The sequence below is a fragment of the Oryctolagus cuniculus genome, chromosome 7, assembly GCF_051225735.1.
Source record: "Oryctolagus cuniculus isolate XC-2025 breed Fujian yellow rabbit chromosome 7, ASM5122573v1, whole genome shotgun sequence".
Lineage (NCBI taxonomy): Eukaryota > Metazoa > Chordata > Mammalia > Lagomorpha > Leporidae > Oryctolagus > Oryctolagus cuniculus.
Genome location: NC_142873.1, coordinates 31360694 through 31388210, shown reverse-complemented (window position 1 = coordinate 31388210; position 27517 = coordinate 31360694). Strand labels below are relative to the sequence as shown.

The 27517-nt window shown below is 47.8% G+C and overlaps 1 protein-coding gene across 13 annotated transcripts in view; it reads right to left on the bottom strand.

Annotated features, from left to right (window-relative positions):
- ADCY10 (adenylate cyclase 10) overlaps positions 1-27517 on the bottom strand; it is a 147276-nt gene that overhangs the window by 23925 nt on the left and 95834 nt on the right. For 11 of the 13 annotated variants that reach the window (XM_089336620.1, XM_051856005.3, NM_001082153.1 and 8 more), the window contains 11 exon segments: positions 25187-25315; positions 23073-23351; positions 22657-22947; positions 15375-15444; positions 14837-15068; positions 11334-11441; positions 10690-10865; positions 7687-7843; positions 2057-2261; positions 1883-1979; positions 1186-1301 (listed from right to left, as the gene is read on the bottom strand). In XM_089336620.1, the coding sequence (XP_089192746.1) occupies positions 1186-1301; positions 1883-1979; positions 2057-2261; positions 7687-7843; positions 10690-10865; positions 11334-11441; positions 14837-15068; positions 15375-15444; positions 22657-22947; positions 23073-23351; positions 25187-25315 (1860 nt within the window). 13 annotated transcript variants of the gene reach the window in all.

The window sequence follows — 27517 nt, the reverse complement described above, 5'->3', positions numbered from 1 at the left end:
AGGTGGGGGGTGGTTGTCTTTTTGGCCTGGTGGCTCACCGTAGGATTTCACACCGCAGGGAGAGCAGTCTCTGATTGCTTTGTGAATCCAAAGGGTCCCATGGATTGTGGCAACCACGTGGCTGCATTGCCTTGTGTTTGCTGAGTCCCAGCTATTGTGGGATCATATGCATATACAAGGGTACACCAGAAATTTCATGGAAAAGTAAAATTAAAAGATAACTTTATGGGGCTGGTGTTATGGCCCAGTGGATTAAGCCACAGCCTGAGATACTGTCATCCCATAAGAATCCCAGCTGCTGCACTTCCCATCCAGCTCCTGCTAATGCATCTGGGAAAGTAGTGGGAGATGGCCCAAGTCCTTGGGCCCCTGCACCCACGCGGGAGACCCGGAGGAAGCTCCTGGCTCCTGGCTTCAGATTGGCTCAGCTCCAGCCTTTGTGGTCATTTGGGAAGTGAACCAGCAGATGGAGAACCTTTCTGTCTGTAATTCTACCTTTCAAATAAATAAATAAATATTAAAAAATATATAAATACAAAAAAAAATGTCTCCAGTAAGATGGACATAGGAAGACAATATCAGTCACTGTTACTTATGTGTAAATTAATCTGACAAATAAGCCAGCAGCTTAGATCCAACAGCTTCCTCATTGCTGTTCCATTCCCATCTTGGCACCTACAAGACAGCTCCTTGGTTCACAGCACCAGATTCTTCCTTTCCCTCTCCTCTAAATCTATCAGCCAGAAACCTACAGGTCTCAAAACTCCAGCCCTGGGGCCAGCACTGTGGTGCAGCGGGTTAAAGCCCTGGACTGAAGCACTGGTATCCCATACAGGCGCCGGTTTTAGTCCCAGCTGCTCCTCTTCTGATCCAGCTCTCTGCTATGGCCTGGGAAAGCAGTAGAAGATGGCCCAAGTGCTTGGGACCCTGCACCCACGTGGGAGACCCAGAAGAAGCTCCTGGCTCCTGGCTTCAGATTGGAGCAGCTCCGGCCGTTGCAGCCATTTGGGGAGTGAACCAGCAGATGGAAGACCTCTCTCTCTCTGTCTCTACCTCTCTCTGTAACTCTGTCTTTCAAATAAATAAAATAAATCTTAAAAAAAAAAAATCCCTGGAAGCTATCACATAACGCACAGTGCAGGGGCCACAGCCCCAATCTCTTTTCAATCCCAGAGTCACACTCACCGGAATAAAGCATGATGTCCAAGCAGACTAAATAGAAAAACGCCTTGCTGATGATGTGGCCTTCTGCTACAGAAAGATCCCACAGCCTCCTCAGCATCTGGATCAGATGCTTGTATCTAGGGAAGAGACAAGATGTGGGCATTAACAAGTGGGGAGTGGAGAGGACAGGCAGGATTTCAATCCTGGTCCAGCACTTGGTCCTGCTCAGGAACTGAGAACCAAATGCAACTCACTAAACAGACTTCAGATCCACCCCTGCTGAGGACTGGAATCTAGGGATTTGATTGGCTCTTTCCCCAAACTGTTCTTTCATGGGTCCTCTATAACAGGGCGACCAGAGTGAAGCCAGTCTGGCCAGGGCCCCCAGGTTCTGGTTGTGATTCTCTGGGTATCTGCCTCCCTATAGGACTTTCCTCTTCCTCTCCACTTGATGGGCAGGGACCTGATCCCCACTGTCTCAGCCCCCCCGCACCCCCACCACTGGGCAGAGCAACCAGATTCGAAAGGACGCATGTGGCAGCATTCAGTTAAATGGGCAGTAGTGTCCAAAAATAAAACATGGTTCAGACCCATCTGGTCATCTCCCTGCGAGCCATACTCCTCCCTGCCCTGTGACCAGGGTAAGTGAGCCAGGTCACGCCATAATACTTATATGGCTTCCTCCCCCTAACTTTGGAAAACATCTTGAGATAAATACCTGTTTTTCAAGAAGAGAGATTTACTAAGTCTGCAGAGGACCACATAGTGTTGGTTGGGATTCTGGAGCAATGCCCACATCTTGTGGGCTCGAGCGCCTGGGAAAAAAACAATTGCAGTGTATTTGGAGATATTACTTGTATCATCATGTTCCTTGTTGCCAGCCAGTCCTTACCTAACTCAATGGCCAAGTCCAGGTAACCCATCATTAACTTGATGTAGCTCAGTTTACCAGCCACGTATGCCACAATTTCAATGCCCTCGCCTTTCAGGGGGAGGTTGAAGATCTGCTCCATGGCCTTGACTTCATATTTGAACCACACGCCCTGGTAGCCAGCCAGGTGGTGGTACATGGCGTAGTCCAGGTAAGCCTTAATGATCTGAAATGGCAGCAAGGGAGGCAAGAAGGGAAAAGATGGAGGTGGAACACAAAGCGGAAAGCCCAGGGACATCACCCAGTGTCTGCCAGTAAGCATTGGATTGGGAAGCTTGGGAATAGAGCTGGTCATTTGGCCAAAGCCATGGTCTGATATACAGAAGTCAAATGGAGGGGGCCGGCGCTGTGGCTGCTGTGGCGCGGTGGGTTAAAGCCCCAGCCTGCAGCGCCAGCATCCCATATGCATGCCAGTTTGAATCCCGGCTGCTCCTCTTCCGATCCAGCTTTCTGCTATGGCCTGGGAAAGCAGTGGAAGATGGCCCAGGTGCTTGGGCCCCTGCACCCTCAAGGGAAACCTGGAAGAAGCTCCTGGCTCCTGGCTTTGGATTGGTGCAGCTCCAGCTGTTACAGCCAATTAGGGAGTGAACCAGCGGATGGAAGACCTCTCTCTCTCTGTCTCTACCTCTCTCTGTAACTCTGTCTTTCAAATAAATAAAATAATTCTTTAAAAAAAAAGAACTCAAATGGAGTTTCTGGCATCTATTTACTATATCCTGTAGGACAAGCTCGATGGGCCCTCCTGCCCACAGAGTCTTTAAAATATAAACATTTTTATTTCCATGAGAAATAAAAGCAATGGCTTACATGTATGGATATATGATCGCATAGCAAAAAGCCTGAAAGGATGCAACCCAAAATGTAAACAGTAGTTGCCTCTTTGCTGCAGGCAAGGGGGGGATTTAAGAGACAAGAAAGTCTTTGCTTTTTACTTTAGGTACTTCTGTGGTATTTAATTTGTTGTAATAAGTGTGTATTGCCTTTGTAATTTGACAAAAAAAAAAGTAGGCTTGGTTTCTTTGCCTTTAAAAATAATGGAAGGGGGCCAATGTTGTGGCTCACTGGGTTAAGTCTCCTGCAGTGCCAGAATCCCATATGGGTTCCAGTCCCGGCAGCTCCACTTCCTGTCCAGCTCCCTGCTAATATGCCTGGGAAAGCAGTGGAAGACAGTCCAAGTGCTTGGACTCCTACTATCCACAGGGGAGACACAGATGGAGTTCCAGGCTCCTGGCTTCAGTATGGTCCAGCCCCAGCCATTCCACGGAAATGGAAAAAAGCAGTTTTATTACATCTATAAAAACAGAGTTCATGGAAGTGGCTTTGAAAATGTAAACAGGAGACACAGTCTCCAAAGGCGGGAAGTCCTGGGAGTTACAGCAGTTGGGTGGGGGAGGCACTTCTGAGTAGGGACTCTTTTCCTGCAGTTTCACAAATGGTGCAAAGCGACTGCCCTCACCTTCTGTGCTAAAAGCAGGTCGCCGAGACTCTATTTTAGGGCATTCCTTTCTGCCCAGGAACCTCCTTGTGAAAATGCTGGTCAGAAATGGTGGTGGAGTGCAGAGAACTGTGGGGAAATGAAAAATCCAAGACTGCAAATGGGGGGTGTGGCGTCCAACTGCTGCACTCAGTGGGGATAATGCAAAGCTCCGAGGTCACGTGCTCGCCAGTGTCACAAGGCAGATGGGTGGGGGTCTGGAAACCCCTCCTGGCTCTCACACTGGCTCCTGCCATTGTCCCACTCCTGCTACCTGGGCCATTTTTGGACTGCTTTCCCTGCTGTTCTGCATTCAGAACAAGTCTCTGTCTTTTGACATTTGTCTTTCTTCTTTTTTCTTTCATTTGTAAGGGAGGGGGGGAATCTTCCATCTGCAGGTTCACTTCCACAGATGCCCACAATAGCCTAGGCTACATGAGGCCAAAGCCAGCAGCCAGGAGCTCAATTCTGGGTCTCCCACATGGGTGGCAGAGACTCAGGTAGTTGAGTCATTATCTGCTGCCCCCCAGGGAGCACCTTAGAAGGAAGCAGGATCAGAGACAGAGGAGCCAGGACTCACATGCAGGCACTCCGATATGGGACGTGGGTGTCCCAAGTGGCGTCTTCACCACTTTGCCAAATGCCTCCCTGACCAGTCTCTTAATTCACTTCCAAGCTCGTTTCTACATTTGATCTGCCCTGGCCCACTTCCATCGCCACCACAGATGCCCTGCCGAACCCCAACTCCACTGCCTCAAGTGTGAAGAGGAAGTGAAATATTTCTTCCAATCTGTGTCTTTTGAGTACCTGCCAAATGCCAGGCCCAGTTCCAGGCTCACAGGATGTGAACACCGTGGCAAAGGCCCTGCTGTCCCCGAGGTCACAGGCTAGTGATGGGGACCGACTATGAGCTAACAGGTGAACAAACAAAACCTGCTAACATAAGGGTGATGGGTTAGAACGTGAAGGGTGGCTCTGTTAAGGGAGGTAGACTTCACTGGAGCAGTGATCTTTAAGCTGATAAAGAGTAAGTCCAACATAAATCTTAGAAAAATAATAAAAAAAAAAAAGAAAGCCCAGTAACGATCAGGAGATGAACACTTCAGTCAGAGGAAATGTTCAGTGCAAGAAAGAGACTGAATTTCTGGGTCTTAGCAACCAAAAGAGACCAATGTGGCCGCCCCAGTGATCCAGGGAACTGGGTGGGGTGGGGATGGAAACAGGCAGGGGTACCAGCCAGATGAGCTTTATAAATACTTCTCTGTCCTGGGCGAGCCAGCCTGGCTGGGCTCATGAAAAAAACTAATGCTGGTGACAGACTCCTGGCTAGGAATTCAGGCTCCTCCAACATGACTATTTCAATTCAAGCTCCTCCAACTTGACTATTTCCCTCAGTTCTTGGTCATTCGCAGTCCAGGAGGAAGTGATTGCCCCAAAAGAAATACAGACTTGATGTACTTTTTATAAAGGAGCCAGGTTGACGAGCTGGATTTAGCTTCAGAATTTCATGATCTCGTCTCACCCAAAGTCTTTGCCTAGTGGCTCTCCCAGTTGGTCTTAGGACCCCCATTGGTCCAAGACCCTTACAGAAAGCACAAAAGGTCAAAGCTAGCTTCATCATATCAAAGTATTAGTTATGTCGGAAAAAAATAGTGAAAGAGGTTGAAATGAGGGGCCAGTGCTGTGGCGTAGGGGGTGAAGTTGCTGTCTGCAGTGCTGGCATCCCATGTGGGCACTGGTTTGAGACCTGGCTGCTCCATCCCTGATCCAGCTCTCTCTCCTGTGGCCTGGGAAAGCAGTACCAGATGGCCCAAGACCTTGGGTCCCTGCACCCATGTGGGAGACCCGGAAGAAGCTCCTGGCTCCTGGCTTTGGATCGGCCCAGCTCCCACCATTGCAGGCATTTGGGAAGTGAGCCAGTGGATGGAAGATCTCTCTCTCTGCCTCTCTGTAACTTTGCCTTCCAAATAAATAAATTAATTTAAAAAGAGAGTTTGAAATGAGCCAAAAGAAAAACAATTCTAGTGAGTGTCCTGTCTAGCTCACCAGTTGAGATAGCTCTACCTTTCACTGTCTGAACCGTGTTATAACTCTCCAGAATGTAGGAGAATGTAAACTATACGATTGTTTTTTCATGGAAACGGAAATGTCCAGTGGAATCCATGTGATTATTGGCCTGGGACTACACTAGTTTTAAATGAATACTCCTTGGGGTCAGTTGTAACATCTTACTAGTTCTCTCATTGGATTAATTCAATGAGTTAAATACAATCTTTAAAATGCATTGCTTTTACATTTATATGCTATTCACTTTTTTTAAATCACTTTTTCTTTAAAAAAGATTTATTTATTTATTTGAAAGGCAGAGATACAGAGAGAAAAGGCAAGAGAGAGGGAGACAAAGAAAGACATCTTCCTTCTGCTGGTTCACTCCCCAAATGGCCTCAATGGCTGGGGTAGGGCCAGGTCGAAGCCAGGAGCTAGTAGCTTTTTCTGGGTCTCCCCCATGGGTGATAAGGCCCAGGTACTTGGGCCATCCTATGCTGATTTCCCAGGTGCATTACCAGGGAGCTGGATTGGAAGTGGAGCATCTGGGACTCAAACGGGTGCCCATATGGGATGCTGGCACAGCAGGTAGAGGCTTAACCTTCTATGACACAGCATCGGCTCCCCAAAATCACTTTTAACATTTTCCTTCTTCACTCTCATTCCTTCTGGATTAAATACTGACATTTCCCAGAGGCAACATACATGATAGAAGCAGGTGTGAGAATCTTGTTGTCATCTATGAAGCCACTCATTAAGATATTTGCAAAAAATTTAATACAAAGCCACACTTCTCACTGTTTTTTGCTTGGGGAAATATGGTGGTTTGTTGTTGTTGTTGCTTATTTGTTTAAGAATTGGTTATGGGGACCAGCACTGTAGCATAGTAGGCTAAGCCTCCATGTGAAGTGCCAGCATCCCATATGGGTGCCAGTTTGAGTCCTGGCTGCTCCCCTTCCAATCCAGCTCTCTGCTATGGCCTGGGAAGGCAGTGAAAGATGTCCCAAGTCCTTGGGTCCTTGCACCCATGTGGGAAACCCAGAAGTTCCTGGCTCCTGGCTTCAGATCAGCCCAGCTCTGGGGGTTGTGCCATTTCGGGAGTGAATCAGTGGATAGAGGACCTTTCTTTCTGTTTCTCCCTCTCTCTGTAACTCCGCCTCTCAAAATAAATAAATAAATGCATAAATAAATAAATATGTTAAAAAAAAAAAGAAAAGAAATGGTCATGCAGGCTGCCTGTGATGCTGGCATACCATATCGAAGTGCTGGTTTGAGTCCTAGCTGCTCCATTTCTGATCCTTGTTAATGCGCGTGGGAAAACGGCGGAAGAATCCCGGACAACCATGTCAGAGACCCAGATGGGGTTCCAGGCTCCTGGCTTCAGCCTGGGCTGGGTTGTAGCCATTTGGGGAGTTAACCAGTGAATGGAAAAATCTCTTTCTCACTCTGTCTCTCCCTCCCTTATTATCACTCTGCCTTTCAAACAAATAAAATGAATCTTAATAAAAAAGGAATGATTAGGATGAGGCAGGCATCCGGCAAAGCAGCAAGGACACTGTTAGAACATCTCGCATCCCATACTGGAGTGCCTGGGTTCCAGTTCTGGCTCTGCTCCCCATCCAGCTCCCTGCTAATGCTCATCCTGGTGGGCAGCAGATGATGGCTCAAGTGGGAGATCCACATTTAATTCCTGGCTCCTGGAAGGCCCAGCCCAATTGGGCTGCCTGTTGCAGGCACTTGGGGAGTGAACCAGCTAATGGAAGATCTTGCTGTCTCTGTGCAATGCGTTCATGATTTGTATTTTAAAATAAATTTTAAAAATAAATTTCCTCAGTTTTCATTTCCTATATGCCAGTAGGTACAGCTCCTATTAATAAAAGCTTTTTGGGGTCCTCACTGGTTTTGTAAACGTGTGACGGGATCCTGTTGGCCACTGCTGACCTCAGCGAAACCCTGCTGTGAGGAAGGCTCCGTGGCAGCCTGGCGATGTCAGTCCCAGCTGGGCTTTCGCAGGGCTCCTCTTTCCAAGTGAGATCCAGAAATGCGAGGAGCAGCTACACGCACGCCTTACCTGGAAATCATTTTGCGTTTCCAGTGCGGTGTTCAGCTCCATCATAGCTGCCAGGTGGCCATAGTACTTGTGGTGGAAAAAATAATTCAAGCTGTAGATCTGCCACAGCAAGGAGAAGCAGGCGGTCTGCTGGTAGAGGTGGGCCAGCCTCTTCTTCCTAGGACATGAAGTAAACACACATGGACCACACATAGAGGGTAGAATGGTCACCGTGTGCTAGCGGGGTGCAGGTACACCGGGGCCTTGCTGCGGGCTCGGGAGGCAGAACCGCCTTGCATCTGAAGCTCGCCTCTGTGACTGGCAGGCATGTTCATTTTTATGAATCACGCTTTTTTCATTGTAAAGTGAGAGCCGTAATACCTACTTTGTTCACCTACTACCTTCTTTGTGACCATTAAGATGATTTATATCGGCATCTGCCTCAGGTCACCTGTCCCCAAATTGCTAGTTAAATGCAGTTATTTAAAAATGTACGATAATATAATTCATGACAGTTGATTCTAATGACAACCCTATCAGGAAGAAAGAATAAGTAGCCTCGGTGTGAAGAAGGTGAGACTCAAATTAAGCAGTTAACTCGAAGTCCCACAGCTAGAAGTGAGGGTGCCAGGACCGAAGCCTTGTCCACCCTCAGCTCAGTCTGGTCAATGCACTGCCTCCTTCACTGCACGTTGCGCTTAGGAGCTGGGTCTCAGCTCCACACAGGAAATTAGCATCTTTAACAGTTAGGTTCAGACAGTGGACTGCAGTGTCACAGGCAATGGTGACCCCCCCTCCCGCCCTGGCATTCAAGGGGAGAACAGACAGATGACCCTCCATGAGGGACGTCTGGGCTCTCAGTGCCAGCCTTGATGGGGCACTGATCATGCAGCCCCACATCCTGCGTGTGTGTGAGACAGAAACAGGGGCCTCAACAAGAGGGCTGCCTTGTTAGGAACTCAACAAAACCACGAGAACAAAATAGCAACGGAAATGCTTCTCAAAAGGCAGATTTTCAATAAAAAGGAGAAGGAAGGAGGAAAAAGGCATTGTTGAGAGGCTAAAGAAGAATCCCAGGTACACTCAGCTTAGACAGAGATGACACTGACTCTGTTGTAAATGTCATTTTTCAAGGTTCTGAGGAGGCAGGGACAGGGTAAAATCTTATTGTGTAAGAAGCCCAGAGCGCTGCTGACACCCTGGCATTGAGTTTGTTCTTACTGCCCTCATCTTAGAGTGAGACTCCTTTGACTGGAGGGTACCTGAAGCCAACAACTCTGCAGGTTTTCCCCCGCACAATACTTTTCTGCCTTTTCCCCTTGTGCAGGTACTTCTTGTCCCTTTTATACAATGTGGACACAAACTAAGGTTATCCAATTTACCAAATGAAAATACCAGATGCCCAGTTAAATATGAATTTAAACATAGATAACATATTTTTAAAAAAATGAAACAAATGTGTGTGTCCTAAATATATATGACATGTAGCAAATGTGCACTAAAGAAATGATTGCTTACCTTCACCAAAATTCAAATCTAGCGAGGCATCTTGTGTTTGATTGGCAGCCCTACAGGTAAGCCAAGGGCTACTTCCTTCTCAACCTCTCAGAGCCATCTCTGAGCGCTTCCTCACCCCTCCCTTCCTGGTGTCTCAGGAGAGGCCAGGGATTCCCAGGAGCTGCCTCCAACCTGCAAAGGAGCTCAGCTCCATCCCATTCCCATTTCAGGATTCTCCCACATGGAAAGGAATACTCTGGGAAGCAGACAAGGGTAGTTTCTTGTGGGGTCGCAAAAAGAGCTGTAGTAACTTGCTCAAGGGAACAGATGTCTGTGTCTTAGACTACTGGTCTCTCCCGAGACGGGTGGGAAGTTCTCTGTCAGCCCTCTAGATTCCCCAACAAGGTGGTCCTTCCCTCTGTATGAGCTGCTAGATAGGTGGAATTTTTAAATAAACCTTTACTCTAAAAGGTTTCAAACATACACACAGCAAACAAAAGGGTGTAATGAGCCCTAGTACCCAGCACCAGTTTCAGCTGTCAACTTTTTTTTTTTTTTTTTTTTTTTTTGGACAGGCAGAGTGGACAGTGAGAGAGAGAGAGACAGAGAGAAAGGTCTTCCTTTGCCGTTGGTTCACCCTCCAATGGCCGCTGTGGCCGGCGCGCTGCGGCTGGCGCACCGCGCTGATCCAAAGCCAGGAGCCAGGTACTTATCCTGGTCTCCCATGGGGTGCAGGGCCCAAGCACCTGGGCCATCCTCCACTGCACTCCCTGGCCACAGCAGAGAGCTGGCCTGGAAGAGGGGCAACCGGGACAGAATCCGGCGCCCCGATCGGGACTAGAACCCGGTGTGCCGGCACCGCAAGGTGGAGGATTAGCCTATTGAGCCGCGGCGCCGGCCAGCTGTCAACTTTCTTATTTCATCTCCCTCTCCTCTCACTGTTTCTCTCACAGTCCATGACTGTTTTCTAAGGTTCTTTTGTAGGTAAAATTCACACGTGCTGAAATGCACACAACACTGTACGATTTTAGCCAGTGGATGTCCTCACGGAAGCTGCGTCCCTATGGAGATAGCTAGGTGGTTAATCCCCCGACAGACATCTCCACGGCCTGCTATTTTCCTTCAGGGCAGGGCCCATACCCACTGTCTTGACTGTGAATGGAAGAGGGCTGTGACTGAGGTTCCAGGAGCAATGTTGCAGGTTCCAATGGCAACATGGATGGCCAGGGCTTCAGTGGGCAGCACCATGGGAGAGGCACCAGAGTTTACCTTGCAAAGGTGGTCTCTTTAACCCTTTGTCATCTGAGCTCCCACTGGCAAGAGCTGCCTGGGAAGTGCTCAGGGGCAACCCAGCTCTGGCCTGGGAGCAGCCCCCACGCTCCCCTCTCCCCCACCAGCGAGTGGTCAGAGCCACACAGCAGTCTTTGCGCCCCCTGGAGGCCCAGGCTCTGGGGCTGACTGTTACCTTACAGGTAGGTCTCGCTCCTCCGGGGAGTGAGATGAGCTCTCCCCGGCTCCCTCCCTTACCCTGGAGGTGAGCTCTCTTGGGCCTGCTGAGTCACATAGTGAAAGTGTCTGTTTTTCTCCATGTGGGTGTGGAGAAACAGGGAGATCAGGTTGTAAGGGAAGATTCGGTTGAGAAGCTTCAGCGCCTTCCTCAGCATCTTCTTGGCAAGCACCATCTGGCCCATGTTGAAACAGACCTACGAGGATGATGAGAGAGGGAGAGCGGGAAGGAGGCAAAGCAGTCATCCTGGACTTGGTCGCTAGGGTCCCTCAATTCATCCTCTGGGGACTCTTTCCAAAGAGGTGATTTATGGCCCAGAAAGGAATTCTTGTGCCTGGCATAGTAACATTTACTGGATGCATGTGTGAAAGAAGGCTGAATGAGTAGGATTTGGTGTCTTTGCCTTGTATCACCTGACCCATTCACATCTATATGTAGAGGTTGCTATGGAAATAGTTCATAAAGATGCAGCCTGGAGAACAGGGAAGGTCTTGCTGTGGGGACGACAGTGAGGTTGGAGTCCAGGGGCTGGGGTGCTAGCGTCTTGGACAGGCATCGGTGGTGGGGAATGGGAGAGGGAAGTACAAGGTATAGTAGTGGAAACTTCTATCTCCATGGAAAGGCCCAAGGCAAGTAACAGCTTAATTCATGTGTGGTGTCTTACCTGGCCTTTGAGGCTATAAAAGGTGGCAGACTCAAAAGTCTGACTCCAGGATTTTTCCTTCTTGAGGGTTTTCAGCAGCCTCTCTCCCTCATTCAAATACATGTATGCCTGCAACCAGCACACAGAGGGAAAAGTGCTGAGTGGCCAGGGACCCAGGCTGCAGAGGAGCCCCAGCCCCAGCCCTCAGGGTTGGAAGAGAAGAGAAGCAGGGGCCACCCCAGGTAACACCTCCACCCCTCTCCCCAATACCTCTGATTAGAATGAGCCTCAAAGCCTGGGCAAAGCCTCCTCCTTCATGTCTACTTTTGTCCACTGCATCATTCAATCTAGAGGATGAATCTAGGAATCTCGGGCCTGGCATCGTGGCACAGCATAGGTTAAGCCATTGCCTGCAATGCCACCAGCAACCCACATGGGCGCTGCTTTGAGTTCTGGCTGCTCCACTTCTGATCCAGATCCCTGCTAATGTGCCTGGGAAAGCAGTAGAAAATGGCCTGAATCCTTGGGCCCCTGCACCCACATGGGAGACCTGGAAGAAGCTCCTGGCTCTTAGGTTCAGCCTGGCCCAGCTCAGGCCATTGCAGCCATTTGGAGAGTGAACCAGGATGGAAGATCTCTCTCTCTCCCTCTCTTTCTCTCTTTCTGTCTCTCCTCCTCTCACTGTAACTCTACCTTTCAAATAATTTTTTTCAAAACACAAATCTTAAAAAATAAAAGAATCTAAGAATATCTCCTTTTCCTTACACTATCACATAGGTTGCCTTACCTAAAGTTTTCCCCAAGGTAATTTCCTATAATTTCTTGGAAACTCCATCCCCAACTTCGTGTTTCCAACAACGAATCCTGCACCCTTGCCGACATCCCCACATCTGGGAGAAGCTGCTTTCTGATTTTGGAATGAGTTGTCACACACACACACACACACACACACACATATACATTCCCTTTGCCAGGGCCATCTTTAGGAGAGCCAACAAGAAGACAAAGCCCTGACTCACTCTCCTCTCCTCTCTTCATCTTTAACCTGACGTTGTTAGGTGAATCTTGTCACATGGGAACACCAAGGCAAGATCTGAGTGGAACAAAATAAGGGGAGGCAATACTTCCAGGTCGCATGCAGCCTAAGACAGTGCGTGGGGGCAAGAAGAGGCTGGTGTGATGAAACTGGCACCAGCCCCAGTCCCACCGGCTTTACTCCGATGGGAGAGAGGTTGTATACGCCACATTCTGAGATGTTGCCTCTGGGACCCACTTTCAGTCGTGGTCTTCCCGATCATTCACTCATTTTTGTGGAGTGAAATGGGGTATGCACAGGTGCCCCCGGGGGTACCTACGCCTCCTCTTCCTGAGATCCACTGGCCACATCTGCACCACCACCCACACCATTTGTGCAGGAGAATATGTAGGCGACTTTCTCCATATAAATACTGGAGAAAACAAGGGCTTCCTGGCATTTTGAAGGGTTGACTGTTTTTAAATTTTAGGTAAGTCTAAGGTAGGAAGGTTGATGAGGCTGCTGCAATCACCAGTAGCTATTGGGCCACCAGTGTGGTCACGAAGTACTGTAGATACCGCTCCTTGGGTATGTGAAACTTCCTGAAGCTGGCTGCAGACACATATAGCAAGACTCAGACAGGCATCTCCACGCGTAGTCCAGACAGCTGCTCCATGAGAAACATGCCTTCCCCCTAGCCTGACCCTTACCTTTCTCTCTCCCCTGGAAGCTTCAGAGACCTGACACAGGGGTTAAGTTGCCACTTGGGACACCCACATCCCACATCACAGTGCCTGGTTCCAGTCTTAGCTACCCTGCTCAAGTACTTGGGTTCCTGACACATATGGGATGCCAGTGTTGCAGACTGTGGCTTAACCTGCTATGCCATAGCACTGGCCCTGAACCAGTAGATTTTTAAAATCTCTCACTCCAAGGCCAGTGCTGTGGTATATGGGGTAAAGCCACTGCCTATAGTGCAGGCATCCCATATGGGTGTTGGTTCGAGTCCCAGCTGCTCCACTTCTGATCCAGCTCCCTGGTACCTGGGAAAGCAGCACAAGATGGCCCAAGTACTTTGGTCCCAGTACCCATGTGGGAGACCTGGAAGAATCTCCAGGCTCCTGGCTTCTGATTGGCTCAGCTCTGGCCATTGCAGCCATTTAGAGAGTGAACCAGCAGATGGAAGACCTCTCTCTCTTTCTGCTTCTCTGTAACTCTGCCTTTCAAATAAATAAATAAATAAATAAATAAGTCTTTAAACAAACAGACAAAAATCTCTCTGCCTTTCAAGTAAAATGAAAGTAAATAAATATAATTGTTTTTTAAAAGAACCCAACTTAGCTACATTAGGCTCAATGCTACCCACCTTACTTACTGATTTAGTACTTAACTATACAAGATTACTCCAAAAAGTTGCAGAAGGCCGGCGCCGCGGCTTACTAGGCTAATCCTCCGCCTTGCGGCGCTGGCACACCGGATTCTAGTCCCGGTCGGGGTGCCGGATACTGTCCCGGTTGCCCCTCTTCCAGGCCAGCTCTCTGCTGTGGCCAGGGAGTGCAGTGGAGGATGGCCCAAGTCCTTGGGCCCTGCACCCCATGGGAGACCAGGATAAGTACCTGGCTCCTGCCATCGGATCAGCGCGGTGTGTGCCGGCCGTGGCAGCCATTGGAGGGTGAACCAATGGCCAAAAGGAAGACCTTTCTCTCTGTCTCTCTCTCTCACTGTCCACTCTGCCTGTCAAAAAATAAAAATAAATAAATAAATAAAAAGTTGCCGAAAAGTGGAAGTAAAAGCTAAGCTTATTTTAATACAAAAACATGTTGAGTCCCAGGAAGAGATGTGGATAGCCCTGGGGGCCGACTTTCTAAAACCTGTGCCTTCCCAAGCCCAGTTCACTCCACAAGTTTGGCACTTGGCTTTTTCATAACACAAATTTTCTGTGAACTCGTTGAAGACCCCTCATGGTAGCCAATCCTCTCATAGCTAGGGGCGTGTTGCCCTGGCACCTGACTCACAATTACCACAGAGAAACAGCCACGTGCTTCACTGGTGTACAGATACATGTGATAACTGGGCACAGATCTTGTGAAGAGAAAAATGGGTGTGCCTCTTGGGGACATCACAAGACTAAAACCAGCTGTGCACTGTTGGAAAGAGGACTGCGTGCTCACGGGTATTTGGAGACGACAGAGGCTAAGTGCCCCCGGATGTCACTGAGGGAGGGTATTTTAGACCTGACGCACTGCCACTCAGAGTCTCCCTGTATCATTTGGGGAATGAGATATGACCCCTTGGCTCATGGCAAGGTTCCCGAGGCAGCAGTATTTTAAATGTGGCTCTTCCCGACTGCCTTTTCTGAGTCTGAGATCATTTCCCCCTCCGAGCAATGTGATCGTCACAGGAAAGGGGCCTGGCAGGAAGTGAGGACGTGCAGCGATGAAGCCACACCTTGGAACTTCCCCTGGGGCTCTGTGGGTGCACGTTCTGGGGTGCAGTAGGCACAGCTTACCATGTAATTGTCGCCCAGGGTGAGATACGCAGATGTGATTTCTAGGAAGTAATACAAGGCCTTGTTGTTTTCTCCCAAAGCCAGGAAATGCTGGGCCAGAGGCAAGATGACAATCTCTAGGATCTCCTCACACTGGCAGGATTCCAGAGGGATGATGTCTTCCTTCGACGTCTTCATTTTCGTTAGGATGACGTCAAAGAACCCTAAGATCCTTTCCCCTATTTCTTCAGGGCTGTTCAAATGCAGACATAGAGTGGTAGTAACCGGTAGATACAGTATGGCCTTTAATATGAAAATGTCTTTAAAAACTAGCCAAAGAGCAACTGGCAGCTTTTAATAGGAAAAAAAGCTTTAAAAACTAACAAAAGAGCAAGATGCTAAAACCCAATGTAGAGACTGCTGGCCATGCACCCACCCCCATACTTGCCCACTAGGACCCAAGAGGCCAATAGTAGCAACCAGACAGATGCTTCTGCTCGAGGGTCAAATTCAGCAATCGTTTGTGATCTACTTCCTAAACAATGATGTATGCCTGTACCTGAGGTTTTCGGAAAATAACTCAGAGTTCTTAGGGATCCCGGCTCTGGAAATCTTGATCTCTTCCTCAGCTAGAAAATAAACAAACAAGTGAGTGGCATGGCTCCTGGAAATGTGTGGTAGCCACCAAAGGCTCCAGTTTCCTTTTCAGGACATGGGGTTGCTGCTGCCCAGCCAGGAACTACATTTCCCACAACCCACTGCCTCAGCGGGAGTCATGTGGTTAGTCCCCATATTAGAACCAGATCAGATATGTGTCACCTCTGTCCTGAGATATTCCTGTGTCCTCTCTACCCTGTCCTTCCACAGGCAAGCAAATAATTCTGAGCCACTAAGGGACAGCAAAACTGTGTGTTAGAAGAAGCTGGGTCCCTACGTAACTGCACACTAATTTGTCAAAACGTTCATGGGATTATTACATGGGCAGAGAATAAACTATCATTCTACAAGTATTGTGTTCAGCCACTGAAATGCTGGTGTTAGTTACAGCAGGTGGCATTTTCTTAACTCATTCAGCCTGCAGTAACTATAACTACAAATTAATAATCCTGCAGAAAGCGACATCAGTTTCTAGTGGAGAAATGGAGATATTTTAATGAAACCCCTCCCCCCCCCCAAAGGCTGACTACAGGGCCATGAAACTTGAATTTAAAACATTTAGTCTGAGGGCTAGAGTTGTGGTGCAGCAGGTTAAGCCACATTTGCAATGCTGGCATCCCATACTGAGTCCCGGCTGCTCCACTTCAGTGCAGATCCTACTAATGTGCCTAGGGAGGCAGTGGATAATGGTCCAAGTACTGGAGCCCCTGCCACCCATGTGGGAGACACCAGAATGCAGTTCCTGGCTCTTGGCTGCAATCTGACCCATCCCTGGCTGTTGCGGCCATTTGGCGATCTCTCTCTCTCTTTCTCTCTTTATCTCACTCTCTCTCTCACACACACACACACACACACACACTGCCCCCATCCCCACTTTGTCTCTCTCATTCTACCTTTCAAACAAACAAATAAATCTTTAAATATAAAGAAATAAAACTTTTAGTCTAGGGACAGGCATTTGGCGCAGTGGGATGCCTACATCTCATATTAGAGTGCTTGCTTTGAGTCCTGGCTCCGCTTCTGATTCCAGCTTCCTGCTAATACGCATCCTTGGAAGCAGCAGGTGATGGCTGAAGTACTTGGGTTCCTGCCAACCATATGGGGAGGCCCAGATTGAGTCCTAGGCTTCTAGCTTTGAACTGGCCCAGCTCTGGCTGCTGTGAGCATTTGGAGAGTGAGCCAGCAAGTAGATGGAAGATTTCTCTCTCTCTTTCTCTCTCAAATAATAAATAAATAATTAAAAAAAAAAAACTTTAATCTGAGTTGGCCATTTGGTCTAGCGCTTAAGATGCCACCCATGGTTTGAGTTCCAGCTCTGTTACCAAGTCCAGTTTCCCACCACTGTGTACCTTGGGAGGCACTGGTGATGGCTCAAGTGGTTCGGCATTTTTTTTAAAGATTTATTTATTTATTTGGAAGGCAGAGTTACAGAGAGGCAGAAGCAGAGAAAGACAGAGGTCTTCCATCTGCCAGTTCACTCCCGAGATGGCCCAGGCAGCCAGAGCTGCGCCGATCCAAAGCCAGGAGCCTGGAGCTTCCTCTGGGTCTCCCACATGGATGCAGGGGCCCAAAGATTTGGGCCATCTTCCACTGCTTTCCCAAGCCATAGCAGAGAGTCAGAATGAAATTCTACTATTTGCAGCAAAATGGATGCTACTGGGGACATCATGTTGAGTGAAATAAGCCAGACTCAGAAATACAAATACTGCATGTTCTCCCTTATATTTGGGAGCTAAAATTTTTTTGAAAACAAGCAAGTCAAAAACAAAAATTAAAAAAAATGCCTGTGTGTATCAGTATTTCTGCAAATACAGTTTGTAAAACCTTGCTTTATACCTTTGTCAAACCAATGGTTAAGATTGTTAAACTACTATAGTGTTAATGATCTATGATTACTTTATATGTGATTACTGTATATGGGTGAAGTGGTCATATTTCCATTCAATCATTGTTTTGTTTTGTTTTTTTTTTTTTTTTGTATTCCTTAAACCATATTTTATTTACTTTTTTCTATTTTTTATTTTTTAACTTTTAGTTAGTAAATATAAATTTCCAAAGTACAGTTTATGGATTACAATGGCTTCCCCCTCCCCATAACTTCCCTCCCACTCACACCCCTCCCATCTCCCGCTCCCTCTCCCATTCCATTCACATCAAGATTCATTTTCAATTATCTTTATATCCAGAAGATTGATTTAGTATATATTAAGTAAAGATTTCATCAGTTTGCACACACACAGAACATGAAGTGTAAAATACTGTTTCAGTACTAGTTATAGCATTAATTCACATTGGACAACACATCAAGAACAGAGATCCCACATAAGGAGTAAGTACACAGTGACTCCTGTTGTTGACTTAACAATTTGACACACTTGTTTAAGGCGAGAGTAATCTCCCTAGGCTCTAGTCATGAGTTTCCAGGGCTATGGAAGCCTTTTGAGTTTGCCAACTTCGATCTTATTCTGACAGGGTCATAGTCAAAGTGGAAGTTCTCTGCTCCCTTCAGAGAAAAGTACTTCCTTCTTTGATGGCCCCTTTCTTTCCACTGGGATCTCACTCACAGAGATCTTTCATTTAGGTGTTTTTTTTTTTTTTTTCCTGAGCTTCTCGGCTTTCCAAGCCTAAAATACTCTCATGGGCTCTTCAGCCAGATCCCGAATGCCTTAAGGGCTGTTTCTGAGGCGAGAGTGCTTTTTAGGACATCTACCATTCTATGATTCTGCTGTATGTCTCGCTTCCCATGTTGGATCATTCTCTCCCTTTTTCATTCAATCAGTTAGTATTCGCAGACACTAGTCTTGTTTGTGTGATCCCTTTGACTCCTAGACCTATCAGTGTGATCAATTGTGAACAGAAATTGATCACTTTGACTAGTGAGATGGCATTGGTACATGCCACCTTGATGGGATTGAATTGGAATCCCCTGATATGTTTCTAACTCTACCATTTGGGGCAAGTCCGATTGAGCATGTCCCAAATTGTACATCTCCTCCCTCTCTTATTCCCTCTCTTATATTTAACGGGGATCATTCAATCATTGTTTATAGCCGTTGTCTATATTCCCACTAAACTAGGATCTTTTTGCTTTTTACTTACTAAACTTCTTATTTGGTGAAGCATTAAACCTTTTTACTGCAATGTAAATTTAAAAGATTTTATCTCAAAAATTTAGAAAGAAAGGGATTGGGAAAGAGGGTAGGAGGGAGAAAGGGCTAGGGAGGGAGGGAGGGAATATCATTATATTCTTAGAATTATATCTATACTGATCTGTTAAAATTAATTAAAAATAAAAATAAAACATAATAATTTAATAAAACTAAATATTAGTTTGCCTCCTCTTGGTCCCGGGCTTCTTTCTCCAATCACAGTTTCTCCTAGGTAATTTCACTTGCCTGTGACTTTAAATTCCATGCAGATGACAATGATTTTTAGTTGAACGTCTCTAAGCTCTGACATCTACTTTAACTCTGGACCCATAAATATAGATCCAAATGCCTTCCTGGCATCTGCTACTTGGTTTCAAATTAACACGAATCTCTTCTGATTATGTCCTTGACCAGTATTACCGAAGGATCACTCCCCATATTTTAATAGACTTGTGGACAATGAGCAGAGTATCCAGCCAAGACCAAAGCAGGAAATTCTAAGGGAGGCATTGCAAATGGAAAAGTTTCCTAGAAACTCCAGGAGAAGTCCACATTTGTTAAGAAATCTGCTCTTGGTGCGTCTAGTGCTTGGTTCTAAAATGGACGGTATTACACAGTCTGTCACGTCACCACTTTGATAACTTATCCCCTATGAGTAATAGAAGAATTTAGGTGGAGAGGTGCTGAGGAGTGGTGTAACAGAGTTAAGTCCTCATCTACTATAGCAAGAAGACAACAGATAATGTTAGAACTTCAATTTTAAAAAGCAGCATGAGCACAGTCTTCAGTAGGTGGAAGTAATGACTAGAAAGAACAGCTAAGTTTACCATTTTTAAGCATTACCGCAGTTGGGGAGGACAGTGGGTCACGGGATTGTGGTTTTTTGTGATAAAATGTTCAGGAAACTTAGAAAATGTCTCTGAAGAACATCTCATTGACAGCGTTTTGAACCGGGTGACAACTGTGATTAGGGCAGTGAGAGCACCCTGGCCTCAGCCTGGTGGAGGCAGTGATGAAAGTGCACCCCAGAGACCTGGTCACATGCACGCCGGAGCCAGGCTGCCAAGGCTCAGTGGAGAAGCCAAAAATAACTGCGATTGCTTTCTTTGGTGACTCTCGCCAGCCTGTGCAAAGCCAAACTGACCTAGCCAATACCTGCCAACTTAGGTGAAAGGTCAATCTACCAAATCGTGTGTGTGTGTGTGAGAGAGAGAGAGAGAAAGAGAGAGAGAGAGAGAGAGGGAGAGAGAGACTTACCCACACAGTCTGGAATATTCCTCTTCCTCTTTCCCCTCATCTCCTCCAGTCAGCTCCCTCCTATCAACGTTTTCATTGCTTCTGTGAATATGGCCCTGCTCAGGGCTCCTTTATGAAGCTTCCTGGGTTCGGGCAACGCATGCACTTCAACTCTCCACTGCCTGTCCCCTTAGCCCCATTGTGTCCGAGCAACCCACTTGTTGGGGTCCTCTCCCACTCCCATGACTACTCTCGGGAAGCACTTAAGGCACCTCTAGCTTGGTTCTTCTCCCCCGTGGATGTCATCTGACCCAGGGGACAGCCTCACACTTCCTTTCCCAAACCCTGTGGGAGGGGAAGCTTGGTCACGGTGCAGTCAGGCCACCGAAGCCCCCTTAGGAGTGAGGAGGGCCCTGACTGTCTGTGTCCTCTTACTGATCCCAAGGAGGATCCCTTACTGGGCTTGAGAGAAAGTCACTTATCCCACACAGTCTGGAATAGTCCTCTTCCTCTTTCATCTCTTCCAGTCAGCTCCCTCCTATCAATGTTTTGGTGGTCAAGGAAGCAGAGCACACAGGTCCTCATCAGTGCTCGCCAAGCACATCTCTTCACAAATCCGACATTGTCCACACTCTCCCTCATCCTTGTCTTAGATTTGGATAAGGGTTCCAGGATAAGTCCCTCAGATCTGCCTATCACCTCCCCTTGCACTGCAGCAGTCATTGTATCTTGCTGCCTTGGTACAAATTTCAATTTCAATATCATGTTATATATATGCTACTTTCATAATAATATTAGTATTTCTTTTTCTTCAACACTTTTCCTGGAATATCAGGGACAAGATGGTAATTTGTTTTCACTACTTTTTTTTTTTTTAAGATTTGTCCATTTATTTGAAGGCAGAGTTACAGAGGCAGAGAGAGAGAGAGAGCGAGCGAGCGAGAGCAAGCTCTTCCAACCACTGGTTCACTCCCCAGATGGCTGCAATGGCCGGAGCTGCGCGGATCCAAAGCCAGGAGCCAGGAGCTTCTTCCAGGTCTCCCTCATGGGTGCAGGGGCCCAAGGATCTGGGCCATCCTCTACTGCTTTCCCAGGCCATAGCAGAGAGCTGGATTGGAAGAGGAGCAGCTGGGACTAGAACCTGGTGCCCATATGGGATGCTGGCGCTTCAGGCCAGGGCGTTAACCCACTGAGCCACAGCCCCGGCCCCTTTCTCTTTCTTTTAAAGAGAGAGCCTGGCAAGTATTAGTGCAGTGTTAACAAATATGCTTGTACCACAGTGCAAAGTTGCTAATCCTGGATCAAATCTGATCAAGGATTGAGATGGACTTGAAAGGCAGTCACTTTCCTTACTCTCCGATTCTTACCTAATAGTGTGTCTGTCTACAAACCTCTTCCAATTTCCTAGGCTAGTATTACTGGAAAGTCCAACCCCACACCTTGGGAAGCTCAGACAGTGATGGATAGTGCATGGGCATGGGAATTAGATTGACTGGGGATTGAATAATGTCTGTCACTTATTCTGTGGTGTTAGATAATTGATTTAAGTGTCCAGACCTCAATTTTCTATCCCCTAAGGGATTGATATGAGAATCTAATGAGAATGCAGTGAAATAGAGAATGCATGAGAACAAATATTTTGCACCAACTATGTGCTAAGCACTTTTCATACATTTCTTCATGATTTAACACATCCTTAAATTATGTGTCCTATTTTTGTAACTTCTGCTTTCCCAACCAGATTTAGTCATAATCACTGAGGTCCTCCGACCAGGCAGCCAACTCACTAGCTGCTTTCTGGTTACCCATGAATAAGGGCTGGAATTGGTGTCACTGTGCTAAGCCTGACACCTGTATGTCTGCAGTGACCGAGTTTTGGGGTGGTTTATACCCCCTGATTCCTCTGCTACATTTTTCCAGATCACATGACCCGTTTGCAACTTTTTAGCTTTTGCTTTCTAGATGGTCCCGAATCCATGCCCTGAAGCCGGGTCTTCTTTTTTGACCCGCTTAGCTCTGGCTAATTGTCTCCCACTCATAAGTCTTTTCCCACTGGACCCCCCCCCCCCCATTTCAAACTAGAACAACAAAGCAACAGCATTCGTACCACTGCCTGGCACGTGTTGCTTTTACTCTCCTACGTCATCATGTCAGACCACACACTCTTGGATTCTATCCTTTGGTGTGACATAAGCAGGATATTTTTTTTTTTTTTTGACAGGCAGAGTGGACAGTGAGAGAGAGAGACAGAGAGAAAGGTCTTCCTTTGCCGTTGGTTCACCCTCCAATGGCCGCCGCGGCCGGTGCGCTGCAGCCGGCGCACCGCGCTGATCCGATGGCAGGAGCCAGGAGCCAGGTGCTTTTCCTGGTCTCCCATGGGGTGCAGGGCCCAAGCACCTGGGCCATCCTCCACTGCACTCCCTGGCCACAGCAGAGGGCTGGCCTGGAAGAGGGGCAACCGGGACAGAATCCGGCGCCCCGACCGGGACTAGAACCCGGTGTGCCGGCGCCGCTAGGCGGAGAATTAGCCTAGTGAGCCGCGGCGCCGGCCATAAGCAGGATATTTAATTGGACCTCTAGTCATACCCCATTTGGCTGGGATAAAGATAAGGAACCCCTTATCCTGACACCTGTCCTGACAGTCTCACAGGGAGATGGTTTCTGCTGGATTCAGCTACTTATACCTTCCTCAACTTAGCAGATTCAACACCTTGCAGGTTCAGACCCACTCCCTTCTAGACCTTAATCTCCAGATTTCCCAGGAATAGTCAGCATTCATTAGGAACAAAAAAAGTTTACTTTCAAATCCATGGGATGTAGCCATCTTCTTAATGGTGTCCATGTCCAGGGTGTTGAGCCGAATGTCTACTGTGAAGTGGTGATAGGGAATGAAGTCCCCACTTCGGCAGTGGTCGCACCTGTGGGCGTTTTCCTCTAGGAAGCGGGCACATTTCAAATGCATGGCTTTCTTCTGGTCCTTGAGCCACAGCTCATAGGCTGTTTTCTGCATCATAGGCTTGCAGAACCGAATGATGTGGCACTCAATCACCTCGCTTTCCAGTTCACGAAGCTCCTCCTCTTCCCCGTGAGCTAGAGAACAGAAAAGGGGTTTCTGACCAGGCAGGAGGCAACAAAATCAGCACTGACCAATTATTTGACCTAGGTGTGTGCCTTCTGCTGAGGGGAACTGTGGATCGCTTGCAGGTGCTACTCACCTATGCCTTCAGTGGGCTGCAGAGACAAGGAGCGATTATGCACCTCGAAGGAGGCTGCATTCTGTTTCAGAGCCAGTCGGAGATCCTTGCCATCCCGGAAGCAGTCAAAAATGTTGGATTCCACTAGAGTTGCCAGGGCCTTGATCATCATCTTCATGTTCCAACAAGGGAGAATCTCAAACAACAACTCTGTAGTGAAGGTCAGGCCAATGATGGCCGCACATCTCACCAACATTTGGTGGGAAAGGCTCATGCTATCCAGCTGGACCAGAGAGATTTCTGCAGGTGAAAAGCCACATCACAGGGAACCGGTTAAGTGTCTTTTTATCAAATACGTTCAAGAGGGGGACAGCCATTCTGCTCTACAGTTCTTATACACAGAAACCCAGCCAAGCAAAGTCAAAAGAAGTATTTGTTTGTTTATTTATTTATTATTTTTTATTTTTTGACAGGCAGAGTGGACAGTAAGAGAGAGAGACAGAGAGAAAGGTCTTCCTTTGCCGTTGGTTCACCCTCCAATGGCCACCGCGGCTGGCGCGCTGCGGCCGGCGCACCGCACTGATCCAATGGCAGGAGCCAGGTACTTATCCTGGTCTCTCATGGGGTGCAGGGCCCAAGCACTTGGGCCATCCTCCACTGCACTCCCTGGCCATAGCAGAGAGCTGCCCTGGAAGAGGGGCAACCGGGACAGAATCCAGCGCCCCGACCGGGACTAGAACCCGGTGTGCCGGCGCCGCAAGGCGGAGGATTAGCCTAGTGAGCTGCGGCGCCGGCCTAGAAGTATTTGTTTAGTACCTCATTCACAGATAACACTGTGCTGGGAGAACAAAAGATACAGATGCTATTGTCTAATCGTATGCATGGCACACAATGACCAGACAGGAATAAGATTGATTTCCTGGTGCTCTGATGTGCTAAAGTGTGACAAGGAGGTGCAAGGAGAGGACAGGCTCAGTGGTTGGAAGGAAGAGGGATTGTCATTTCTGTCCTTTGCTGACATGCCCAGCTGGTCCTTGCTATCCTCTTCCCTGGCTCCTCTCCCTCCTGGGACCTCCTAGCAATAAGGCTTCTCTACATCTGGCCCAGAGTTTCAGCTGTTCTCATGACACACATGATCACACCTATGTCATCATCAAGTGTCGGAGAGCTCACAGCTCCAATCCGAACTCCTCATCTCAGCTTGAGTGCAGTGGCTCACACGGCTCCCTGAACCTTTCTGGTCAAGGATGTCTTCCCATGAGGGACAGAATGTGAACTTCTGGACTTGTCTACAGAACACAGTAGAAGTTAAGTTAGTTCACCTTTTGACTTCCGCAGACACGGTGAATGGAACATAAATGATGCTCTTTTGAAGACTGAGAACCTGCCCATGTCCCTATGTCATCTTTCTAAATATTTAAAATTACTTACGGGTGGCATGAGCTGGAGTTGAATGCATTCTAAAAATGGCTTGAAAGTCAATTTTCTGAAAAAGTGGAACAGGGCCAGATGTTTGGCCTGCTGGTTAAGATGCTGATTGGAATGCCCATATCTTTCATTGGGGTGCCCTGGTTTGACACCTGGCTCTGCTCCTGATTCCAGCTCCCCTCTTTTGCAGATCTTGGGGGGCAGGTTAACAACTCCAGTGATTGGTTCCTGCCACCCACATGGGAAATCTAGACTGAGTCCCGGCTTTCAGCCTCAGTTCCAGCGGTGATTGGGGGATGCAGTGAGCATTTGAAGAGTGAACCAGCAGATGGCAGCTCCGTCTGTCTCTCTCATGAGTGAAGGAACGAATAGGTTTAAAAGAACAATATACGTCCCTGACATAAACTCCCTTATTTGCTGTTTCTTGTCAAAGCAGACAGAAAATGTCTCAGTAGTACTCTCCTTCCTTATCTGGCTTCTGTACGATGGAAAATGTACCATACTTCACTCTTTTGTGCAGTTGAATAAACCTGTATTCACACCAGACCCAGAGGAGCCAAGCCAAACACGGAGCCTGCCCCCATCCAGGGCCACACAGAACAGACAACTGGTGCTCCTCTATTTCCCCTTTGTCCAACGGAAATCCTAGAGAAAGCAAAGTGGAACCTAGGTCCGAGAACATGAATACCAGGTCAAATTTTCTTTACCTTTTAAGGATGCCGGGGGTGACAGATTTTTCAGTCTGACACCACTTGCAAGTTTACAGATTTCTTCAGTCCCTTCTTCATTACCGAGACCAGACATTTTAAATTCCTCTGTTGGCTTAATGAAATTCTCTATAGAGAGATAAAAGGGGAAAAAAAGATTAAGGGACATCTTTCTGTCTTAGAAAGTCTTATTTTGAGGGCCACCATTGAGGCACAGCAGGTTAAGCCACCATCTATGAAGTTGGCAAGCCCATATGGGCACTGGTTCATGTCCTGGCTGCTCCACTTCCAATGCAGCTCCCTGCTAATACACCTGGGAAAGCAGTAGAAGATGGCTCAAATGCTTGGGCCCCAGCACCAACATAGGAGACTCAGACAGAGTTTCAGGCTCCTGGGTTCAACCTTGCCCAGCCCTCGTGGCTGCTGCAGACATTTGGGGGGAGTGAATCAGTGAATGAAAGGTCTGTCTCTGTCTCTCCTTCTGCCTTTCAAATAGGCATTTTTTTTTTTAAGATTTATTTATTTGAAAGTCAGAGTTACACAGAGAGAGGAAAGGCAGGGAGAAGGGGGGGGGGAGGTCTTCCACCCGATGGTTCACTCCCCAATCAGCCTCAACAGCCGGAGCTATGCTGATCTGAAGCCAGGTGCCAGGAGCTTCCTCCGGGTCTCCCACATGGGTGCAGGTGCCCAAGGGCTTCGGTCATCATCTACTTCCTAGGCCATAGCAGAGCCCTGGATCAGAAGTGGGGCAGCCGGGTCTCGAACCGACACCCATATGGGATGCCGGCGCTTCAGGCCAGGGCGTTAACCCACTGCACCACAGTGCCGGCCCCTCAAATAGAAATATTTTTAAGATTTATCTGACAGGCAGAGTTACAGACAGAGAGAGAGAGAGACAGAAAGAGAGGTCTTCCATCCGGTTCACTCCACAAATGGCTGAAACAGCCAGAGCCAAGCCGATTTGAAACCAGGAGCCAGGAGCTTCTTCCGGGTCTCCCACAAAAATGCAGGGGTCCAAACACTTGAGCCATCTTCCACTGCTTTCCCAGGGCATTAGCAAGGGGCTGGACCAGAAGTGGAGCAGCTGGGTCTTGAACGGGTGCCCATATGGGATGCCAGTGCCGCAGGCAGAGAAGCTTAACCTACTACACTGGTCCCCAATTAAAAAAAAAAAAAAAAAAAGCATGATTTTCCCATAGACTTGAAGTGGGTCTCCTGGGAGAAAGAGTGGGCACAGATGTGCGTTTGCTCAAAACATATTCTGGAATACCTTGTTTCAAATAAAACTTATTCATGAAAATCTAAGTTTCCTCAGAAATGTTGTCTCCCCCCCACCATATCTCAGAACAAAGAGTGGAACTATTGATGACTTCCATAGTACACAGAGCTCTACAGAAACGTGATTTGCTGTCAGATGGTCGGGACGTATCTTATCTCATAGTTTGTGCTAACATACACTTGTGCGTGCATTCGCGTGCCCACACTCAGATACAAACTCATTCTGTGGGGCTCTGTGCTCCAGGTCGGACATGGCCACTGTCAGGAAGAGATTTTAAAATGGCAAGGCTGGAAGATCACCTTGGTTAGCACTTTGATCTCCAGGTACTCCAAAGTGCGTTACTGATTTATCCCTCTAGTAATGCTCGGTATCTTCAAGACCCCGCAATGGGTGAGGTGGCAGAAATATAAAGGTGACCATAACCACGTTCCTGGTCTCCTGGAGAGCTGAGTCATGTACACAAAGAGCTGGATGGCCAGGGAGTGAACAGGTGCTGCCTGAGTGGGCGCAATCAGTGACAGGCAGCTCGCATCAACACAGGACCAGATGATTAGGGAGTTCCTGCATTCTCATCCCTCGGAGGCTATGAATGAGGACAGCCCATACTTCCGGCCCTCCAGAAGCTTACAAGCTGCCCGGAGGGATGTACAGGTAACTAATCACAATACCAGGAAGCTAAGGAGCAAAGAGCAACATGTCAGAGAACAGAGAACAATTAATTCAGGTGTGGTGGATTCAGGACATATTCTGATTGGTCCTGGAGGGATGAAGGGATATTCCAAACGGAGAGATCAATGCAAAGACTCAGGAGCCTCGGGATGGCTGCAGGCCAGGTGAATGTGACCACTTGTGTGGTCAAGTACAGTGCGTGTAGTGCTGCAGGCTACTGGGGGAGAGGGGTTGGGAGAGCTGGTTTGAAGGTGGCGCACTTAACATTCTAGGAAGACTGGACCTCGTTCCACAGACAATGGGGGAGTGTCACAGGTTCCTGAACAGGGGACAGCAGTGATCCAACTCATTTCTCTGGGAAAGTTAACACTGGAAGCAGCATA